The sequence below is a fragment of the Pseudomyrmex gracilis genome, unplaced genomic scaffold, assembly GCF_002006095.1.
Source record: "Pseudomyrmex gracilis isolate BER0280 unplaced genomic scaffold, ASM200609v1 scaffold_53, whole genome shotgun sequence".
Taxonomy (NCBI): Eukaryota; Metazoa; Arthropoda; class Insecta; order Hymenoptera; family Formicidae; genus Pseudomyrmex; species Pseudomyrmex gracilis.
In genome coordinates, this window is record NW_018020637.1 from 814,883 (window position 1) to 835,208 (window position 20,326).

Here is a 20,326-nt window from a genome sequence, read left to right on the forward strand (position 1 = left end):
AATGTGATAGGCAATGATCAGCAGTGATCAAATGGCAAAGATGGCGCTGATTTGTATTATGTCAAATTTTTTAAATTGATTCCTTGAGCCTTATTCAGTTTTGAGACAACGACCTGGCAATCGAGTTATCCGTTGCCATTTTCACGTCACTTCGTGATCGTGTCGCGAATCGTGAACGCAAGTGGAGACGTGCGCGAGAGTCACGTGTAACATTGCACGTAGGGCTTTTGCACTTAACCTAGACATTCTACCTTGAAAATCGCCGTTGACGAGAGTCTCAATTGACGCTGAGGTATCATGAGTTTATTTGATGTTTTTGGAAAAAGAAAATAGTCTGACTGAACGGTGACGATAAAATCATTGGATTAGCTGGTACTCATTAACTTTAATGTATTAAATACGGTGTCTCCGAGTTTTATTGAAGTCTGACTCTGGATTTACACTTGATCGTGTTTAAACTTTAAACTTGATTCTCTCTTGCAACTATAATTTCATCACCCGCAAACTGGCGGATACGTTGTTTAATTGGATGCAGTTGAAGTTAACGCCTGGCTAAAATGCCGAAGATAAGGACTAAGCAGACGCCAAACAGTCTCTGGTTAAGACAACGTGAACTTGGTGTAAAATTTCCACTGGGCCACAGTGATGATTTTCACAAGACTCTTTATTCATCCGTACAACCCATTACTTCGTGGGATCATGGGGATAATTTGACTGCCGCTAGACATGGTGGCGTGTTTAATTTGGAATATTCGCCAGATGGGTTAGTAAGAGTTTATCACACAATATGTTATTTCTCACCAAGCCAAAAGTCAAATTATATTTATATTTTAAGAACTGTTTGCATCAAAAACAAATCAATAAAAATCTTAACAAAGTATGTTTGCATCTCTCACATTTCGACATTACAGATCCCTCTTACTGGCGGCATGTGAAAAGAAAAGTATTTTAATGTTTGATCCTCTATGTAGAAAATTGATACATGCAATAGACAATGCGCATAATGACTGTGTCAATTGCGTAAGGTTTGTAAGATGAACTCTTTGTACAATTTTTTGTTTTCGTACAGAAGAATTTATAACAATAAAGTGAAAAGACACAAGTAAATTGATATCATTGTCAACATTTCTAGATTTCTAGATCAACGTATGTTTGCAACCTGTTCTGACGACAGCACAGTTGCTCTGTGGGATGCCAGGAATTTGAAGCAAAGAATAAGGACTCTTCAAGGACACTCCAATTGGGTCAAAAATATAGAATACAGTCCGAGCGATAGTTTATTATTGACTAGTGGGTTTGATGGTAGTATATATACTTGGGATATTAATAGGTAAGTTCTAATTGATATGAGATGATCTATGTTTTGATATCTATGTTTTGATTGTAATAATATATTTTGCAATATGTTTTACAGTTTTACAGAAAACAGTTTTGTATATACTCGTGTATTCCATACAAATGGACTAATGCGAACAAGACTTACACCTGACACTAGTAAAATGTTAATATGCACGACTTCAGGATATCTCATTGTAATCCACAATCTTAAACTTAGTACATTAAGTCAGGATTTGCAAGGATTCAAGGTACATTTAATTTGGACATATGCTTCATATATCATGACTTTGTTGATATTAAATTATTCATATTTTTGCAGCCAAATATGTACAGATTAATGCAGCTATCTCAAACCACCATACCAGTTGCTGCACGTTTTACGCATCTTTTTGCTCATACACGTGCTCACAATAGAGTTGAATTCCTCACTGATTTTCCCATAGGTGACGATGCCGAGGTAATATCCAGTTTACAAGTTCATCCGCAAGGATGGTGCGCTCTGTCGAGAAACGTCAGCAGTGGAGAAAAATCGGAGGTTAATTTGCCGCATTTTGTCGTTATTAACTTGACTTTTTGATTAAGGAATTTCATTGGTGTTTTTTTTTTATTCTTATTTACAGTGGACATGCATTCACGATATACAAGAACGCGAGTCATCAAGCAACATGGAGCAAGTCAATGAAGGAGAGGAGGGACGTTTAACGAGTCTGAACGTGGAAGAATTCGAAGAATTTCCGCAATCGCAACAATCGCGTTCGATCCCTTCATCATTCATAATAGAAAATACAAATCGCACCCGAATAATACATGACGTGTCGAACGTAAGATCGAATTCGTCGTTTGATTCGCCTCTTCGCGTATCCGCAGATGCAGCACCGTCATCGATCAGACCGTCAAGAGTGGCAGGTTGGCAGGTAACTCGTAGAAATCTACGATCTCAATCACGAAATCCACGTGCAGATAGAAATACGGTGAGAACGAACTCCGATATCGAGATAAACTCGAGTAGAAGCTCAGCTACAGACTCGAGAATAAACACGAATCATAACGACGACGAGCCAGAAGATCAGAATGTGGATTACAATAACGACAACGCATCCGTCGATGAGAGAGAACGAGAGAACAGACCGTCTTCCAGGCCGCACTCTCAACTCAACGACCTGCGTCGTCGTAATATGCTCGATAATCTTTCCACTTTGAGAGGCAATGTAGAATTGCACGTCAGCACAACCGATGTGTGGGAAGCGCTGGTTGCAATCAGAGAAGCCAGACTTCGCCGGGAACGTGAAAGAGAGCTTTACCCCGGCACTGAGAGAAGAGACTGGCTTCCCAGGTCGAATAACGGCATGAGCGTGAATATTCCTCGTTCGTCTCATACGGTTGTAATAATTGGCGATCGAACTCGAGTACAGAATTTGCAAAACCGACAAAATCTTCCAACCATGTACGCGATACCGAGAAATCACAAGATTCATCAGAACACACCGAGGTTGACGCATTATATCGAGGAGCCCAATGTCGGTTCCGGATACATAAAAGAATTATGTTTTTCGGCTGACGGTAGGTTGATATGCTCACCATTCGGTTATGGAGTACGATTGCTGGCGTTCTCGAGCGACTGCGCAGAATTGTCCAACTGTGTTCCGCCCGCCAACGAATCTGTGCAACTTCATGAATTGGCAACACATATTGGTCATTCCGATATTGTGGTTAGCACGAAATTCTCACCTAAACACTATCTGCTCGTGTCCGGTTGTCTCAGCGGAAAAATCGTGTGGCACCAACCGGTGGTTTAGCTAAATTCGTTATTATTTTAGATATGTTTTATTGTGTATATCAATTGGTCTCTTAATAAGTATATAAACATATATTTTTGCCGCTTTGTACGACGATCACGCTGACATATGATATAATAAATCTTTTTGTTAATTTTTTTATGTACATACGTATATATATACATATATATATGTCTGTGTGTATTTGATGAACGTTATTTATATATTATTCATACAGTTATGTAGAACTACACCTGTACAAATTTATACAAAAACAAAATATACAGTTGTTTTTTCACATTTTCTCTATTTGTATAGTTAAACTTTTCTACCATATATTTCAATTCTATCAATTCCATATTTTTTTTATTCTAAAAAAAAATGAAGTTGTGCAATATATTTAACTTGTAATTTACGCTTCAGAGAAAAAATTGCTAAGAGAAAGAGAGAAAGAGAGAGAGAGAGAGAACAGTAAAAATATATGTTAAATTATACTAAAAAGCAAAATTGACAAATTTATATATATTGTGTGTACCTGTTATATACGATGAAACTATATATTGACGTATATAACATTTGATACCGACGTTATAATAGCAACATTTTCATTTGAAAACAGTTGTAAAATAATCAATTTTAATCTACATTGCAGCTCTTTATAAGATTGACATGGTTGAGAATATTATGTTTTTCTAATCAATATATATTAAAACTTTTGAATGTTTACAACAATTTTTATCTACGAAAAATATACGCCATAGGTATATATTAGTACAGTCACCATATTGAGGTTGCGACATATATACACATATATATATATATATATTATACATGTATATATTTGTGCAATTTTTCGATATACAGTCAAACCTCAATAACTCGAATCTCAACGGAAGAGCTAAAATCTTCGAATTGTAGAGGTTTCGACTTATCGAAGTTTCTTTCCTTTCCGCGGAGCGGAAGGGGATGAACAAGATTTTTGTTTTATAGAAGTTTTCGAGTTATAGAGGTTCGAGTTATCGAGGTTTGACTGTATTTTGAAGATAAGAATTATAAAACATGTTTTAAAGAGTAATAATATTTATTCATAAAAAAAAAAAACATGCTTTTTTCGCCCTTTCCGATAAACGTATCTGTAGCTAACTTGATTGAAGAAAATCACACATAATCGAAACATTTACAATATATGTATGTGACATGAAAAATTTGAAATTTACTCAATCGACTCGTGTATACTATGTAGCAATATGCGATACTATCTAGAAAAGTCATCGTGATTATTTATACTTAAATAAATTTTGTCATCATGGAGAGCATACATAACTGTATGTAAAATCTGTACGTATATATGATCCAAGAACATAGGTAGGGATAAATTGAATATTCAAAAATCTATTACATTACACATTTGTATGATTAATAAGAGAGAAGAGACGGCATATCCTGTAATATAAATGTGCATGTAAATATGTTGTGTCGTATTGTATGTGTTAAGAATAGCGATTTTCACGTTTGATGAAATGTTCTATCATTTAGCTGTTCGATATGTATTCTCTATCTACATATATATGTATATATATATCTACATATATATGTATATCGTGAAACTCTGAATTACAATCGGCAATATTGCATCAGATTATGTCGTCAGCAGCGAAAAATTACGAACAAACTTGTAACAAATACTTAAAAAAAAAAAAAAAAGCAATTTTGTGCGCATATACATATATAAATCATGTATAATAATTTAGTATAAATTTGTTTCTCTTATATACATTCTTTTTTATTGTTTCCACACTTCCATATTTATTTGTAGAAATTTATTAAACACTACTATAATATATATTTGGTTTGATCGCCAAATACATTTTTGTGCCGAAAATCTCGGAAGAACTTCCAATTAAAACCTATTGTTTTAATTAAAAAACCAAAACTTTAATATAAATTACGAGAAGATAATGTCATTGGCTTCTGACACCATAATCTGATTCCAACAATGATTGATCCAAAATTTATAGTTGATAAAAAACTTGCTAATTTAGAACAATCACATAATCAATTTGAAAGAGCATTCTCTTAATGTTTTCTTTTTTCTTGATCATGAAAAGAAGTTGCATGATTTCGAATCACAAAGAGCAATTTTTGCGTCACGAACAATATATCGTAAGAAACGTACGTTAAACATACGTATAGACCAGATGATTATATGTATGTTATTACGTATTTGTACATATAACATGCGCGCGCGCATACGTGTGTGTGTGTGTGGATATGCGAATGTATCTTCTGCTTATACTTTTTCAGCAACTGATAAAAGTTTGGAGATTAATTTTTATAATATATGTCGAATTTTTTTCTATTCATTTCTTTTCTCGTATAAGTACTTAAACAGAATCCGTATATTGGTATTTTGTGTAAAAGTGCAAATGTATGAACAATAATCGCAAACATGTGTACTACGGACACGGGAAGATTCATCGCCTTGTGAATGTGAACAAGTTGTAGTTTGTTTGTTTTTATAACAATTATTAGTGACAAATGGCCTTATCGTTTTTTCTCGTATGTGATTTTAACATTGTGTGTACTAATTGCGTGTTGATTGTTTTGTAAGACTTGTTTTTTTTTTTTATTTTATACAATAAAACATCTCTTAACATCAACGCGTATTAGCGCGTTTTCTTTATGTAAGTTTCTATGTGTGTATGTAGCAAGACAATATCCACAACAGCTTAAAACCTGTGTCACAAGAGTACCTTTATTTTAACAATTCTTTTAACTTATTTACAAAAGCCAGTAAAACTCAACAAATGCCTGTTGCTGCAAACGCCTCCATCTCCAGTTATATACCGGCATCTTTTTAGCTCAACTGAGTGTTCTCATTATTTTTTGTTAATTAGTTTAAATATATCAAATTTCTTTTCACAGAACTCTTATAAATGACAATTTTTATAATTTAATTATATTTTAGAATATTTTGTATATATTATAGTGTTGCAATATAAAAACTTAGCTAATTTATCTTGCATTTATTAAAATTCTACGTTGTTCAAATTCGAAATGTGTCTCAAAACAGTCTGTAATAAATTTCAGTAGCTGTCGTGACATATAGAATAAGCAATGGAAGACGGATGGACAAACAGCAGACGCGAGACGCGAGCTTGACAGACAAGATTGTACTACTTTGTATAGGAAACCAGTGGTTTTTTTTTTTCATGGTTAGTAATGCCTTTCCCGGTGTTAACACAGTTTGAAGTATAGTGTCCGCAATTTCCGGACGATTCTATTGCGCGAGCCACAAGCACGCTTGGATGATCTACATCTTGATTTTTTCCGGCGCTTCGTCGAGGATACGAAGAAACCGTCGGCGTGTTTCAGATCGCGAGATATATTGCAGTCGCCATCAGAACGGCATATCCGAAAGTGTTGAGTTGCGTCTTTTTACCGCCGTTAATCGCTTGAGTCTGATTGCGTCCTCGATGTTCATGATGATTCGAGTGATCTCGCTGAAAGTCCACGCTGGACATCGTACGATCTTCGAGCGGCGATCTTTTTGATCTTTCTATCAATGTCAGCCTCGTGCTCATCTTTGGAAGTTCAAGAGGCAAATCAATAACCGACGAACGGTCTTTCTTGCCGTAGAAGACATTCGAGCCATTCGTTTCGACATTGCGTTTTTCTCCTGGTATCAACGGAGGCAGTTCACCCTGGAACTTACCGAACTGTGGCGTTTTGCTAAGAATGTCTGAGGTCAGTCTGCTCTTGCTGCGATGTTCGATGTTGGATACCGACTTAGCCAAACCGGAGGGATCCTTTAGCTCCTTTCCGTCATAAGTGATCAGAACGCCCGAGGGCGAAGAAACCGGCAGATCTTCAGGCTTAGGGCTTCCGACTGGCGGAAGATAATAAGTATCCAGTCTAATATCAGCCGCCATTTCCATGTCATCTGAATCGTCGTATCGCGGCGAGAAGCGTGTGTTGGCAGGAGACGTTTTCTTTTTTCGTTTCCGGTTGCTGTCAATCACGGCAGACGTTGTCATGGACAGTGATGGTACGAACACGGGTGAAAATTCGTCGATCGTTCGATAATCCGAGCTCTTACGATATACCTCGTCCTGCGACGATCCTGTAATGTGTCCCGAGATTCTTTTCTGCGCGATTTCGGACGACGATGTTCCGTCATCGACCTTTCTAATGATTGGCTTGAAGCCACCCTCGATTACGATGGAATCAGGATCAAAGCCGGTGTTGCGCGCAGGTTTTAAAACTGTCCACGAAGGATTTATATAATTTTCAGAAATTTCCGACGGTGTTTCCGACCCTACTTTAGCCTCGAGTTTCACGCGTTGCTTTGTGTCCGATTTTGTCGTGTGTTTTTCGAATGTAGCTGCGGGCCCCGCTTTGTCAAACGTCGTCTTCAACGTCGTCGCGACTGGCGGGGATCGGTAAGCGGATTTTTTACGCTCTATGAAGATCGGCCGTGGCGACGGCAACGGCAACGAAAACGGCAACGATAGTGTACCACCGGTTATTAGATTGCTCGATTGTAGTGTCTGCAACATCGGACGACGCGTTAATTGAACCGGTCGGCGAATGATCATCAGTTGAGTCCTCGGAGATTCGGGTTGATGATGATAACGATGCGAAGGAAGAAGCTGATGGCGGACGTGGTGATGATAATTGCTCGCGTAATGATGCGGCGCTCGGGAGTAACTCGATAGTTGCGCGTTGCTGTTGGCCGTCGCTACGTAAGGCAACTTAGCCCCATGGCTCAATGATGGTCGTTGGTAATCTGCAACGAGGTTAGATAATTGCTTGTTAGTTGTGGGAGTCAGCTGTTGAATCTCTCGTCCGAGCTCCGTGAGTTGCGAATGACCGGTATGAAGGGATGATGATGGTTCTTTGACGGTCGGTCGATGCTGTTGCTGTTGTTGCTGCTTCTGCTGCGGCAAAGCTTCCTCATCAATATGATTTTTGTTCTTCAGACGAGTCTCGTACGATCGATAAGGCGCAATTATATTATCGGTCGTGTCACCGCCATACAATTTCTCGGAAGACGACAACGATGATAATGATGATGATTGCAAGCGATCGTAATTGTTATTGGCGTTCGTTAGTAACTGCGGATGATGATATGAGTTGACACTTAGCTTGCTGACTGGGTTAGTCGTCGAGTGATGATGGGGATAACGATGGCCGTGCTCGCGATGAGAATGATGAACATGATGTTGATGAAGAAACTCCGCCGGTGGCTTTACCTTGCTCGCTACGGCTATGCTGCCGTCATACTCGAGATCTTGACTCGCCGCTTGATGACTGCTCCTTGCGGGTGCTGCGTACACTTCATGCTTCTCACTGGCCGCCGACGACGCTTCGCTAACATCGCAGCTGTCAAGCACGTTGATCTTCCAGCCTAAATAACGATGTGTAAAACACTGAAAAATAATGCAGAAATTTCAAAATAAGTACTATTAAAAATTTGCAAAGCTTTCTTTTCCGCGCCGGTTACTCACTCAATATATATCTACGCTGAAAAAAAAAATATAATTTTTCTATATCAATTAAACAAACTAAAAATGTTTGATCTCTCCTGTCTAAGTGCTGTAATGTTTCTAAGGATTTATGTAAACAATAAAATACTATTATATAAATGTGCGATATAACTGAGCGTCGCGCGCGCGCGCGCACAAGGCGGTTACCTGATAATACACTGTATCGGGTGTATTTTCGTCAGGTGTCCATTCCACGATACCCGGCTCACCGCGATCGCACTCGAGAGTCAGCGTGCGTTGATAAGCTCCGAAAGATGCGAATTCATCCGCAGGAGGTTGATTCTCATCGGGCACCCAGTTGCAGAGACGACCTACGCCTGTGGGGATAATTTTGCCACGTTGCCGGCGCACACCGGCGAATATCTTCACTTTCTGTTGAGGTCACGCAGAAGAAAGACCGTTACAAAACACTATATAGATGATTTACGTTTATAATCTGAGCTTTTTTTTTTCAAAGATTACACGCGTTCTCGGTACATTCTTTTATCAAGGACGCTTAGATCATAAAGATAATGAAGAAACTCAATGACAATTGCATCATGTACTTTTTACTTTTTAGTGTTTTTTCAGCTTTCTTTCTTCACGGAAAATATCGAATAAAACGATTTTGCTTTGAAAAATATGCGGAAAAGGTTTTTACCGCTTTCTCCTCGGATGTTTTGTGCTGGTAACCGCCTATCGGATCGTCCGTAATGTAGAACGGATGATAACGCGCCGGTGTCTCCGAATCTAAGCCACCTTCCACTACAAAAGTGTACCTCTTGCCGCGAACGACATTAATCACGGGTATCAGCAGTCCGTTGATGTACCAAGAAATTCCCCAGCCGACGTGACCTGGAGAAAGTGAAGCAAAGACCGGTTTTGTATATAAATGCGACGGCTGCTTTCTTGCGATTTAATCGGAGGAGACTTTCTCGCGGGCGAGAAGATTGCCATGCGGATTTTGCGATCACTCTTCTACATGACTAAACATAAATGTTCTACAAACAAATATATGAATATAAATCACGCTAAAGAATCTATAGAAAGTTTTGGAATCAAGACAGATGGTCTTCTATTATAAAAAAAAAAAAAAAAAAAAAAAAAAAACTACTTATGAATGTAATTCCTTATACCGGTAATAGCCGGATAGCCGTGTTTTCCTCCGGTAGGTCCCATCTGCGCGTAAAAAACGCCATCATCCGGCTCGTTGCACTGAATCGGCGGTATTTCCCAAGCGTTGTTCGTGGGGGCCGGCGCAGGAGTCGCTGGATGACGATGCTGTCTTTTTGTGGCACTTAGCTGCTGCTTAATGAACATATCATTTTCTAAAGAAAATGTAATATGGAAATTAACGTAAAACTGGTATTATTACACGCTTCACCGTTCGTGAAGTACAAACGATCGAATTGGACAAACATAAAGATAAAAATTAAATCTTGACTCGCGCTTTGACGTGGTGAATTAATCAACGTTTTTCATTGTTTATGTGTCTTACTTGATTGTTATTTTGCGTGTCGTTAGCGTCGCCGTAGGACAAGATCTGCTCTTGATCGGGCATGGGACAATTCCATGTGGGCGGTCTGCTAAATTCGATGAACCGATCAGTCTTCAGATAATGATTGTGAAAACTGACCTCCTGTAGCTCATTCAACGGCCCAATGGCCCAGATTATAGCCTGCGATCTATTTGTCAGTATCGGAAGATCCAGTTCGTCGCTGGCCTTCAGCGGTCTCTGATACGTCACGATGCTGTAGCCGTTCACCATCGCCGCGTTCAGTAATCGCACCGAATTCGTGTTTTCCTTCAAATTATTCCGCACTATTAGAACGGACTTTTTATTGAGAGCGTAATATCTTATAAAACCGCAATTCGGAGATATTTAGAGATTTATGTGAAAAAAAAAAAAAAATCATTGAGTCCCGTCCTAGTTTACTTGCATGTATCTTTACCTGTATGCGTACGTCTGGACAGCTACCTCGGCCTCCAGAGCATTGAGATTTCGATTCTAAGAAGTAATCGTCGGCGGATCCCTGCAACGTCTGTTTGTCGACCCAAGCCACGGCCACGTCTCCGCCGATCATTACACTTTTCTCCGTGTCCGCGGATATTCCAAAGGACATGTATTGTCCGTCATCTGTCGTATCGATTTCAATCTTCTTCAACATTTTCTTTGAATTTTTTTTTAAACAAATCAAAATAGCAATTGTTGACACTTACCGAGTTTTGCAACGAGTTGAATAACTATGCTATCCCCGGCTATGGCCCAACGTGCTTCAAAAGCTAAACTGTCCTCGAGAACTTCACAGTTAAGTTTCGACTGAAATCATCAATCGTGAAATGTTTATCTGTCAAAACCACGGATCGCATGCCGGATTGATAAAAGTTATAATTTAGTCGTAGACACAGAGAAATGTTTTTTTTTTTTGGAAATAATTTTACACCAATAAAAAATAAGTATATGATATATATTATATTATAAAAGACAATATATACAGTCAATATTATTTATTTAGACATTATCTAATTAAAATATGCTCGAAAATATATGCAAAGCTCCAATTGTAAAAAATATATATTTATTTTGATGTATATAATACACATGGAAAACGAATACAAAAATATAAAAAATATAGTACACACATGCGTGTATAAACAAATATGTGTATATATATATGTATATATATATTATATGTATATGTATATATATATTATACGTGTACATGTTATATATCACCCGCATAGACACATATCATACATATATATTAGAGATTTCCCAGAAGATAAAGAGATAGACAGAGAGAGAGAGGGAAAGAGGAAGAGAGAAAGAGAAAGAAAGACAATAGAAAATTTTACAAAACAATTAAAGCACATATTATTAGGCAAGAAACTTTTAATTTTGTTTCAGCTTGCATCTAGAACGCGATCAATAACGCACGAACGAATCGACTCGTCTATCCCCTTGGAAATGCAAGAGCCTTGCGTACGAATTTTGCGGTTCGGCCAAGGCGGTGCGTGATCGCGTCACCGCCGGTTGGCGATACGAGGACGTCGACGACGTTTCGTCGGCCGTGCGATAGTAATGATCCTGATAGTTCGCATCGGCAACCGACGTGTACGCGTTTTCCGCCTGCCCGGTTATTAGAGGCTCCACGGCTTGAACTACTTGGATCTGATCGTCTCGGCGAAGGAGCGGCCGATAGGTCGTCGGTCGTTGTTGTTGATGCGAGAGAGAGCTCGCGAACGAGATAGCGAGGGGAGAAGGCGACGAGGAAGCGAAAGAAGAAATCTCGTATAGCGCTCCCAACTGTCCCTGCCCTCCGCGATGCACGTTCTGCAACACAAGGACAGAGACAGGGTTTTTATCCATGAGCCATCGCAGAAATTTTAATTTGGTCGCTCGCAAAAGCGAATGAATACTGAGGAGGAAAGTATTTTGCGAGAGAGAATTATTCTTATACACACACACACACATTCGCTAAAATCGAAATAAACTTGGCTATAAATTGACACTGCAGCTATAAAAATTATCAGCTTTCACATTTTCTCTCTTCTTTCGAAAAAGTCTTTTTCGAATGCTCAGCGTGAATTTGATTGGAAACAACGCGTAGAAGATGAGAGTTTGGAATATGTGCTTGACGTTAAATAGTGCAATATAATTTTGAAGATTTATATATACAGCCGCGCTGTGTTCGCGCGATAACAATGTATATTAAATTGTAAATGCGCATAATATATCAAGTGATTGAAGTTTGAAAGGTGAAAAAGAATAGTCGCGAGGAAGAGGTGGGTTCCGTCGATCGACGTCACTCGCGATCGCTGATTCGATGAGTCGTGAGTATATTCCTGATTGCGCGATGTATTTACAACGCTAAAAGCTATAGACCGTTAATACGTCTAGTTTATACACGTCTAGTCCCATTCTCCTTTCACGTGTGTCTGTACGTTACCTGCGGCGAAACTCCCAACATTCTGAGAGACGGTGGCACGTTCATAGTCTGCGGAAATTGAACGTGGCCGAAGTCCACGGCGAAGGCTTCGCACCATACTCCGAAGTGGCCGAGTTGATGAACGGTCAGGTCGCCCGGTAGTGTCAGAACGATCGTCTTGCGAACGTAACGACGCAATGGCTGCTCCTTTCCATTCTCATCGGGTACTCGGATACCCTGCGACGAGGGCGTAGGACCGGCACCAACCCAGAACTTAGCATCTGCAAAAGATGCGGAACTTTTATAGCTTTCTTCAATCTTGCTCTAGAGAGAGAGTCACGTCTCTCATGATGAAAACGTGAAATTTTTACGTAGCGATTAAACAATAAAAATTAAAGTTTGAAATTAACAATGACTTATAAAGTAAAGAAGACTTGCCAGGTGCTTCTCCGTCGTAACTGAAGCCTTGTATGAGAAGAGTTTGAGCATCTACAACGACAATCGGGTCCGAACTGACGCCGTGTATGCCGCTTAACGCTTTCAATTTCTGTGGTTTCGGATAATCGAAGCCACGCGGTATTCTGACATCGCCGAAATTTACCTGAACACAAATGTTTTCCATTATTTCATCAATTCGTTTCAGCGTGTCACTAGGAGCGAACTAAGCGTTTCTCTGTTTGTTATTATAACAGCACGTCCTAATTTCTTCAGTCCGGAGACGAAAAAGTTCACAAAGTCCAAATGTTTTGCCGTTAGATTTCTAAATACTAGATTTCTAAAGTACAAATTAATCTAATCTCGAATATATACACGCCGCATTATAATTACTGTATGTGTGCGATCGCGTAGTATTTCATCGGATAGCGCGTATCATATTCCATTCACTTGACAAGCGGATTCAGGCAACTGGTAACACCGCACGAGTGTGAAAGTTGCACTTCAAGAAAATGATACCGGTTCCCGGTATGAGGAGAGCAAGATGCACATATATAATTTATACTCGATACAACGCACCGTTCAAGGTCACGGGGGTTATACTTACTGAGAATTCGTCGCACCAAACCGAGAACCATTTGATGTTGTTTAAGGTCTTGCCGTCCGGTAAGGTCAGCGTGATATCCTTCTTGCGGTACCGTTTGAGGACGTTCGTGCTGTATCGGACAAAATGTATCACAACCGAATATAGTCGAGCGTTTCAAAACAGTTTTATTTAAGTATTTTGTGACTATTGTTTACATATATTGCAGTAATTGTTTATATCTCTTTGTATTGCGCGTCGGTGTCACTTACGTTCCACGTTCGTCTCGCACCCGGAACCCATTGTTGCCCGGAGCCTTGCTGTTACCAGCGTAAAAGAAAGCGGCTGAAAGAGTCAAAGCATTTTTTTTGTTTTTAATATATATATATATATATATATATATATATATATATATATATACATATATATATTTCTTTTATCTTTTATCTGTGAAAAATATTTCAGAAAACTAGCATTTCGTTGCCAATGAACGAACCGGTTTGAGCGAATAAAAAAAACGCGCTCGACGATCTTGAAGATTGTGAAGCTCTAGTAAGCATCTAGATGCTCCAATAATGGCGCGCGAGCATCTCGAGCAGCCTAACTCGTTTTAACGTGCGAATAAACGCGTGCCAGAGAGATTCGGGAAAGTTTTCCGGCACAGAAAATTGATCGCGGTCAGTCTACCAGGCCGCGCGAGGGAAAGTTTCCTCGCAGTTTCCCCGCATCTTTTTACAGAAATAAACGAAAAGCGGAAAAGCGCCTCGCGTCACGCAATATTTGCTTATTGCAAAACAAACATACTACACACACACACACACATGTGTGCGACTAACACATTTCTTGAGTTTCCCCGATGATTTCCCGTGTTACGAAATCAAAGTTAATAAACGTGCGCGGATCGCAAATACGCGTTCTGCAATCTGAATTTAGTGACCGACGAATTATACTCACCGGGACCTTCGCCGTCGTAAGTGAAGTCCTTGATAAACAACGTCCTTGCATCGACGGCGTAAACTTCGCCGCTCACGCCATGGTGAAGCTCGGACAGCTTGTCGATCAGCTTTCCGTAATAGGCTCCGCTACATATTTCTGCCAAAAAATATTCGCAACGATCAAACGTTTGCGTAACTGTAAATGTGAAACACTTTAAGTGCTATCTGGCGAGAAAGTGTCACAGACCGCAATCCTGTACGTAGTACAATTACTTCTCTCTCACAAGTAGCAAACTTGTTAAAAAACCAGGTAGCGTTACTCGTCTCGCGTCCGAGCGTTTACTTAAGAGAGCAGTGACAAACCGCAATGAATTTCTATAATTGCGCGCAATGAAATTAAAACAAGTTAATTAAAAAGAGTATTAAAAAAACATACAATGTAAAACAATAATCGATTGCTGCTTATCTCGTGTGTCGCGAGATATTAACGCGCGTCGATTAGTACTCGCGGAAGAATCGCACTACTCGCGCTGGATCTTCTCGCTTCTTTTTTCAGCGTGCGATCCGTATGATCCACACGTCATGCAAGCCGATGTTTACAGTTGTACAAAATTAATAATTCTCAATTACTTTTTTTAATCCAAACAATTCGATATATAATAAACGCATGTGGAACAGCATACGAATATTTTTAAATCGTTTATCGACATTACGTGTCACTGAACGATTCGGTCGCAACAAAAATAGTATATTGCGCTCTAGCAGATCCTCGCGGACTTTGATTCACTCTTGGTCTGACTCAATACGTTCAATTTGCGACCATGAAAATGATTCTGCGAATTCCGCATTCTGTAAAAGGATATGGCACACACATCATATGCATGTCCGCATACCACTTAGTCGCGTTCGATCGTTCGACGTACGACTGTACGGGAACGATCGCGGAAGAACCGGTAACTACACGTTATAAACGCGTGTGTATACACGAGAGAAAGAGAGAAAGAGAGAAACTTATTGAAATTCTGTTAGAATAATATATTCCATTTGTGCGCATTGCCGCGCTGATAGACGCGTTCCCAACTACGGTATATCCAGTACAGTAGCAGATAACGGATACTTCTCGTTTCTGTGCGGGAGAATAAATTGACTAACGATTGATCGGGTATGTTCCCATCGAGAACCGGCTGTTGCGGATCGTTACGATTTGTGTCCGTCGTAACGCAAAATTGGGTTCCGCGAACGCGAGGCAAACCACTTGCTCCGGATCACGATGACAGTTTGGATCACGCACGCGACATGTGAAAAATTTCTTATATATTATACAGGTTTAAAAAACTTGTATAAGTAACTACTAGAAATTAGGACAGCGATTTTTAATCGGTATCTAACGGTATCTAAAAAAAAAAAAAAAAAAAAAACAAACAATCAACTAACGTGTGCCGACAATTTTAGTGTCTTTTGTTTCGTGAGTTGGAAGAGATTGAAAATCGCTGGAACAGAGTAATGACACGTATGCACGCTCGCATGAATACAGAGGTACTAGATAAGTGATCCTTTGAAATGAAGGCCGCATGCGTTTCCATTGACAGAACATTGAATCAAACATGTACATCCAGTTAACGTTGGTTACCTCGTTAAAACAAACCCTTTGCTCGTCAGAATACCGTTAGAAATTCCGTAGAAGGACGGTCGTCATCCATCCAGAAACGTCAGGACGCGGAGCAAAGATTGGCGCGCATTAATCAAGGTCGCACGATCGCATGCGTTTCCGCGAGGAATTCGACGAATCGCGCGCGAATCTTTATTGCAGAATGTTATATAGTTGCAACGAGCAGCGGCGTGTTCGAGATGTTAGAGCTGATAAGGTCTGAGGCAAGAATATTGTATGGCATCATTGTGAAAGGAACGTCAGTCTCTCCCTGAACGAGAAGTTCAGTGCACAAGTCTCAGATTTTCTTTTTTTCTTTGGCAGATAATTGAAACAAGTCGCAACCTCTCTATACTTATATCTCTCTCTCTATACTTATCTTGCCAAGCCAGTTATTTAATTAGTGTTTCAGAACAGTTTCAAACAAAGATATAAAAAAAAGAATGTCTCTCGATTAATTCGTTTTTTTTTTTTTTTTTTTTAATGTAAATAATTGATGCGTCTATAAAGCATCAACGCAATCCGTGAACGGCGCGAAAAAAAAACATACATCTTCACGGCGCGTGACTCGAGATGACTCGTCGCATCGATCGAAATTTATTCGTGCCGCGAACGTTTTGGACCAATGGACGATTATTTGAATATACGCGATTGCGACATCGCGGACTCGGAACTTGTTGTATTATACACGGATGGCCAATTACGGTTATCCGCCTCCCGCTTTCACCTCCTGTGGAAGCCTGGAAATGTCAGATCCACCGACGGCGGTGTTATCGTACCCTTTCATTTTCATCCGCCGTCATCTTCGCGCGTGTGAGATTTTGCACCCTCACCGAGTTTTGTTTCGGCGCGCATTATTCAACGATTACAAAAGTCAATTAATTTTTTCTAACTTCCACAACAGTATTGAATCAATGAGTCGGTTTTACTTTTTACTAGAACCAGTAAGAGGCGTAAATAGAGAATGGATGCTAATGTGGCGCTAATTGCGAGTTTAACACGCTCGATTTGATCTGTTGATCGACCGACTCTTTGATTAACTTAACTGTTTGTATAACTCGCGATAATCGATCGTACTGCTTATTTTTGCAATGCGATTGATTGAATTCGCGGAATTCAATCAATCGATGGAATTGACCGACACTTAATTATTCTCTTACTTCTTCTATTTTTTTATAAAACAAGTGGAGTCGCACATATGCGTCGCTACCAAAGAGATATTCGCGCGTCGTGACTCACGATTCGAGTCTGACACTTTGACATTTTTGACAAGTGTTCAACAGAGCGTAAGTGGAGACATAAAAAAAAAAAAACAACAAAGATTATGCAATCGAATTACTTGATTTTAAACAGTATAGAATTCGTTTTCACAATATTTAGAGAAATGTGACGTATATATCGAACTTATATTGTCTGACATTTGACTTATTCAGAAATTGATACGGCAGATAAGACAAGATCAAATATATGTATATACGTATCTAACGTATGATTTCTCCTTGCTTTCTAAAGTATGTGCTAAAAATGGTGCACGCAAAAACGCGAAGCGTGAAGTCGCCCCAGGATGCGAGAACCCGCGAGTTAGTGGTAAGTAGAGTGGACAGCGAAGCAGCCTGCGAAATTGCGTGCGGATATCCTGATTAACTCGTGAGTAATGCGATAGAAATACTTTTGTAACATAGTTTCGAAACCGAAGTTTGATTATGTCGAGATAAATAAAGATAAAGAGACGAAGGTATATGTCTTAAATAACATCTATATATTGCACGTAGTTCCGTGCTCTGTAACTTTGTGCGTGTTGTATATTTAGAATAAAAAATATATACGTATAATATTCTAATGATTTTCCACAGAATTCTTGAATTCTCATCAAGGACATTATTTAATACACCACGAGATGTTTTATTCATATTTTTAAATAAAAATATAAATTAAGAGGAAATAAATTCTAAACTGTGAAAACGTCGATAAAAATTTACACTGTTTGTATGAGATGAGATTCGCTCGATCTGAACGCAAAAATAAAAAAACTTCTCAGAGAGATTAATATAAATTCAAAGATTAAATAAAATTGAAAAACTCTGTGTGGAATAATTTTTCCCAAGACAAAAACTCTTTGCGATTATTATTTAAATGCGTAAAGACGCGAGTGGCGCACTTTCTGTCGGTCCCGAAATTACAATCAGAACGGTGTGTTCATTGAGAAGGGACTTACGTGCAGCCGCGATAAGAAGAAGCGCGATGATCGGACCGATAGCCGACGGTCGTCGCGTCGAAGAGGATGCGAGTGATCGTGTTGTCATGATGTCTTGGTGGTTACTGCCGAGAAAAGTATCTGTTGTCGATCCAAGTAACTTTGTTGGTCCCACTACGCGATCACCGGCTCGCCTTGCTTCACCGTTCCCCGTTTCCTTTCTCTCTATCTTTCTCTCATGGGAAAGAGTTTCCAGCTTTTCGCGCCTAGGTAAAAGTCCTGTCATCGTATCGCGACTGTCATGCGATTGTCTCGATATTAAACGTGACACTCGTGATACGATCACGTATATTTTTCAATCATCATCATCATCATCATCGTTAAAGAGCGCTCTCTCACAAATGAGAAAGATTATAGAGAAGGACAATAATTATATTGCAAGGACAGAGCGTGAGAACCCGTTTAAGAAGAGCGCATGAGTGTATGTAATTATATAAATATTATATATACGTATGTACATGCTCCGGATTTCTAAGCGCGTTGCGTCCGAGCGTGCCGTAATTATGTGACAAATCTGACTGCATTACACACAATTACATTACGCTGTCATCACAACGACAACGACGACAACGACGACGACGACGACGACGTACAAATTACCCCATCGCGCGACTCCGCACGCTTGCCTAGGTCTGGTGAATATTTCCCGAGTGAGCGCATCGTTTGAAACCGCTTCTAACGTCGCTCACGTTGCATGTTGCAACGTGCTCGACGTGTGATTACCATTGCCCGGAGTTTGCATTCCAAGATTTGCCGGGATGATTTGTCTGCGCGCGCCGCGTGATAACAATGTTTTGTTAATTAGACCGCGGGCAATGAATAACGAAAATTAGAAGCGTGCGGTGTTTCAAACCGCGAGAACACAACCTCGACAATTATAACGAGGTACCAAATCTCCGTGTAATAACACGGTCCTCGACGACGTAACGCGGTTACCGTCAATCATTCATTTTGCAACAGCATGCAAATTGAGTGCGGTATCACGAAGTACTATCTTTTCTCACCTTTCCCCACCTACTCCGTTCTCCTCTCTGTTTTTTACCTATTTATTATTGCGCGAAAAGAGGAAAAGTAATTATATCCTTTTTCTTTTTAATGAAAAAAGAATACGGACGGTCATTTTGTAATAACAAAAAATATTACAAAAATTAGAACATCAGATTATGACGAATATAAAATTACAACTGTATTACTTCTAATAATAGCTGTTTCGTTTCCACGAATTGACCCATATTGAAGTAATTAGTTTGTACATGTACACACAAAAAGTGTATTCAGAATCTTCCACCTTGATTGGCAAATAAAAATAACAAAATCCATCTCTCAAACCGGTAAAATGCAACTTCATAGATAAGATGCTGCTTTCCTTTCCTTCATAGGTGGACTGGTATTCGGTCTGTTTGTGTTTGTGCAGAAATCAAGAAGAAGTTCCGATCCAACCTAAAAACTTCGTCTTGTGCTCATCTTCGTCTCGTCCCGCTTTTCGCATCTCACCTCATTACAAAAGAAGGAAAAGAAAGAGATAGACAGAGAGAGAGCAAAAAAAAACAGAATAAGTTAATTACAAGATCTTACCAGACAAGTCTGGTAATAGCGATTATTTCGAAAAACACTCGGTAGATCGTCAGAAATATCTCTCTCTCTCTGAAAAACATTTTTATAGCCACTTTAAAACCGGAAATGTTAATAATCAGCGATTCATAACAGTATAACTGTTTTTTAATGAACAAGCTGACAACTGTAAAATAGAAATTATATTTAAAAGTATTGAGAAATACATGCTCGAGAGCTCGATTTGAGCAAAATCTTTGGATATTTTAATTTTCATCACAAAATTATATCATTTATGTGTAAAAGCATTAAAAAAAAAAAAAGAAAAAAAACGGTGGCAAACGTTTCAA

At 39.3% G+C, this 20,326-nt stretch overlaps 2 protein-coding genes across 3 annotated transcripts; one reads left to right on the plus strand and one right to left on the minus strand.

Moving 5' to 3' along the window:
• Positions 1-6: 6 nt before the first annotated feature.
• On the plus strand, positions 7-4,817 carry LOC109853738 (DDB1- and CUL4-associated factor 10). Its single transcript, XM_020426117.1, has 6 exons — positions 7-763; positions 912-1,025; positions 1,133-1,330; positions 1,415-1,586; positions 1,658-1,873; positions 1,959-4,817. The coding sequence occupies exons 1-6, from the start codon at positions 558-560 to the stop codon at positions 3,132-3,134; spliced, it is 2,082 nt and encodes a 693-aa protein (XP_020281706.1). The 5' UTR covers positions 7-557; the 3' UTR covers positions 3,135-4,817.
• Positions 4,818-5,849: 1,032 nt separating this feature from the next.
• LOC109853737 (protein Skeletor, isoforms B/C) lies at positions 5,850-18,514 on the minus strand. 2 transcript variants are annotated; one of them, XM_020426115.1, is made up of 13 exons: positions 18,387-18,514; positions 14,543-14,680; positions 13,861-13,933; positions 13,613-13,721; positions 13,009-13,171; positions 12,592-12,851; positions 10,862-10,961; positions 10,594-10,778; positions 10,140-10,445; positions 9,778-9,949; positions 9,303-9,496; positions 8,810-9,034; positions 5,850-8,545 (listed from the first exon to the last, which is right to left on the minus strand). In XM_020426115.1, the coding sequence occupies exons 1-13, from the start codon at positions 18,472-18,474 to the stop codon at positions 6,485-6,487; spliced, it is 4,074 nt and encodes a 1,357-aa protein (XP_020281704.1). In that variant the 5' UTR covers positions 18,475-18,514; the 3' UTR covers positions 5,850-6,484. The 2 variants fall into 2 exon arrangements, with proteins under 2 accessions (XP_020281704.1, XP_020281703.1); XM_020426114.1 differs by having other exon boundaries at positions 9,778-9,946; positions 18,387-18,513.
• Positions 18,515-20,326: the final 1,812 nt, after the last annotated feature.

Coding starts and splice junctions, on each gene's coding strand:
- LOC109853737 (XM_020426115.1), bottom strand. CDS start 18,474: ATGACAACACGATCACTCGCATCCTCTTCGACGCGACGACCGTCGGCT. Junction 13,934..14,542: donor TTACGACGGCGAAGGTCCCG/GTGAGTATAATT, acceptor TGACTCTTTCAG/CCGCTTTCTTTTACGCTGGT. Junction 9,497..9,777: donor CGGCTATCCGGCTATTACCG/GTATAAGGAATT, acceptor CACTTTCTCCAG/GTCACGTCGGCTGGGGAATT.
- LOC109853738 (XM_020426117.1), top strand. CDS start 558: ATGCCGAAGATAAGGACTAAGCAGACGCCAAACAGTCTCTGGTTAAGA. Junction 1,331..1,414: donor TATACTTGGGATATTAATAG/GTAAGTTCTAAT, acceptor TATGTTTTACAG/TTTTACAGAAAACAGTTTTG. Junction 1,587..1,657: donor AGGATTTGCAAGGATTCAAG/GTACATTTAATT, acceptor ATATTTTTGCAG/CCAAATATGTACAGATTAAT.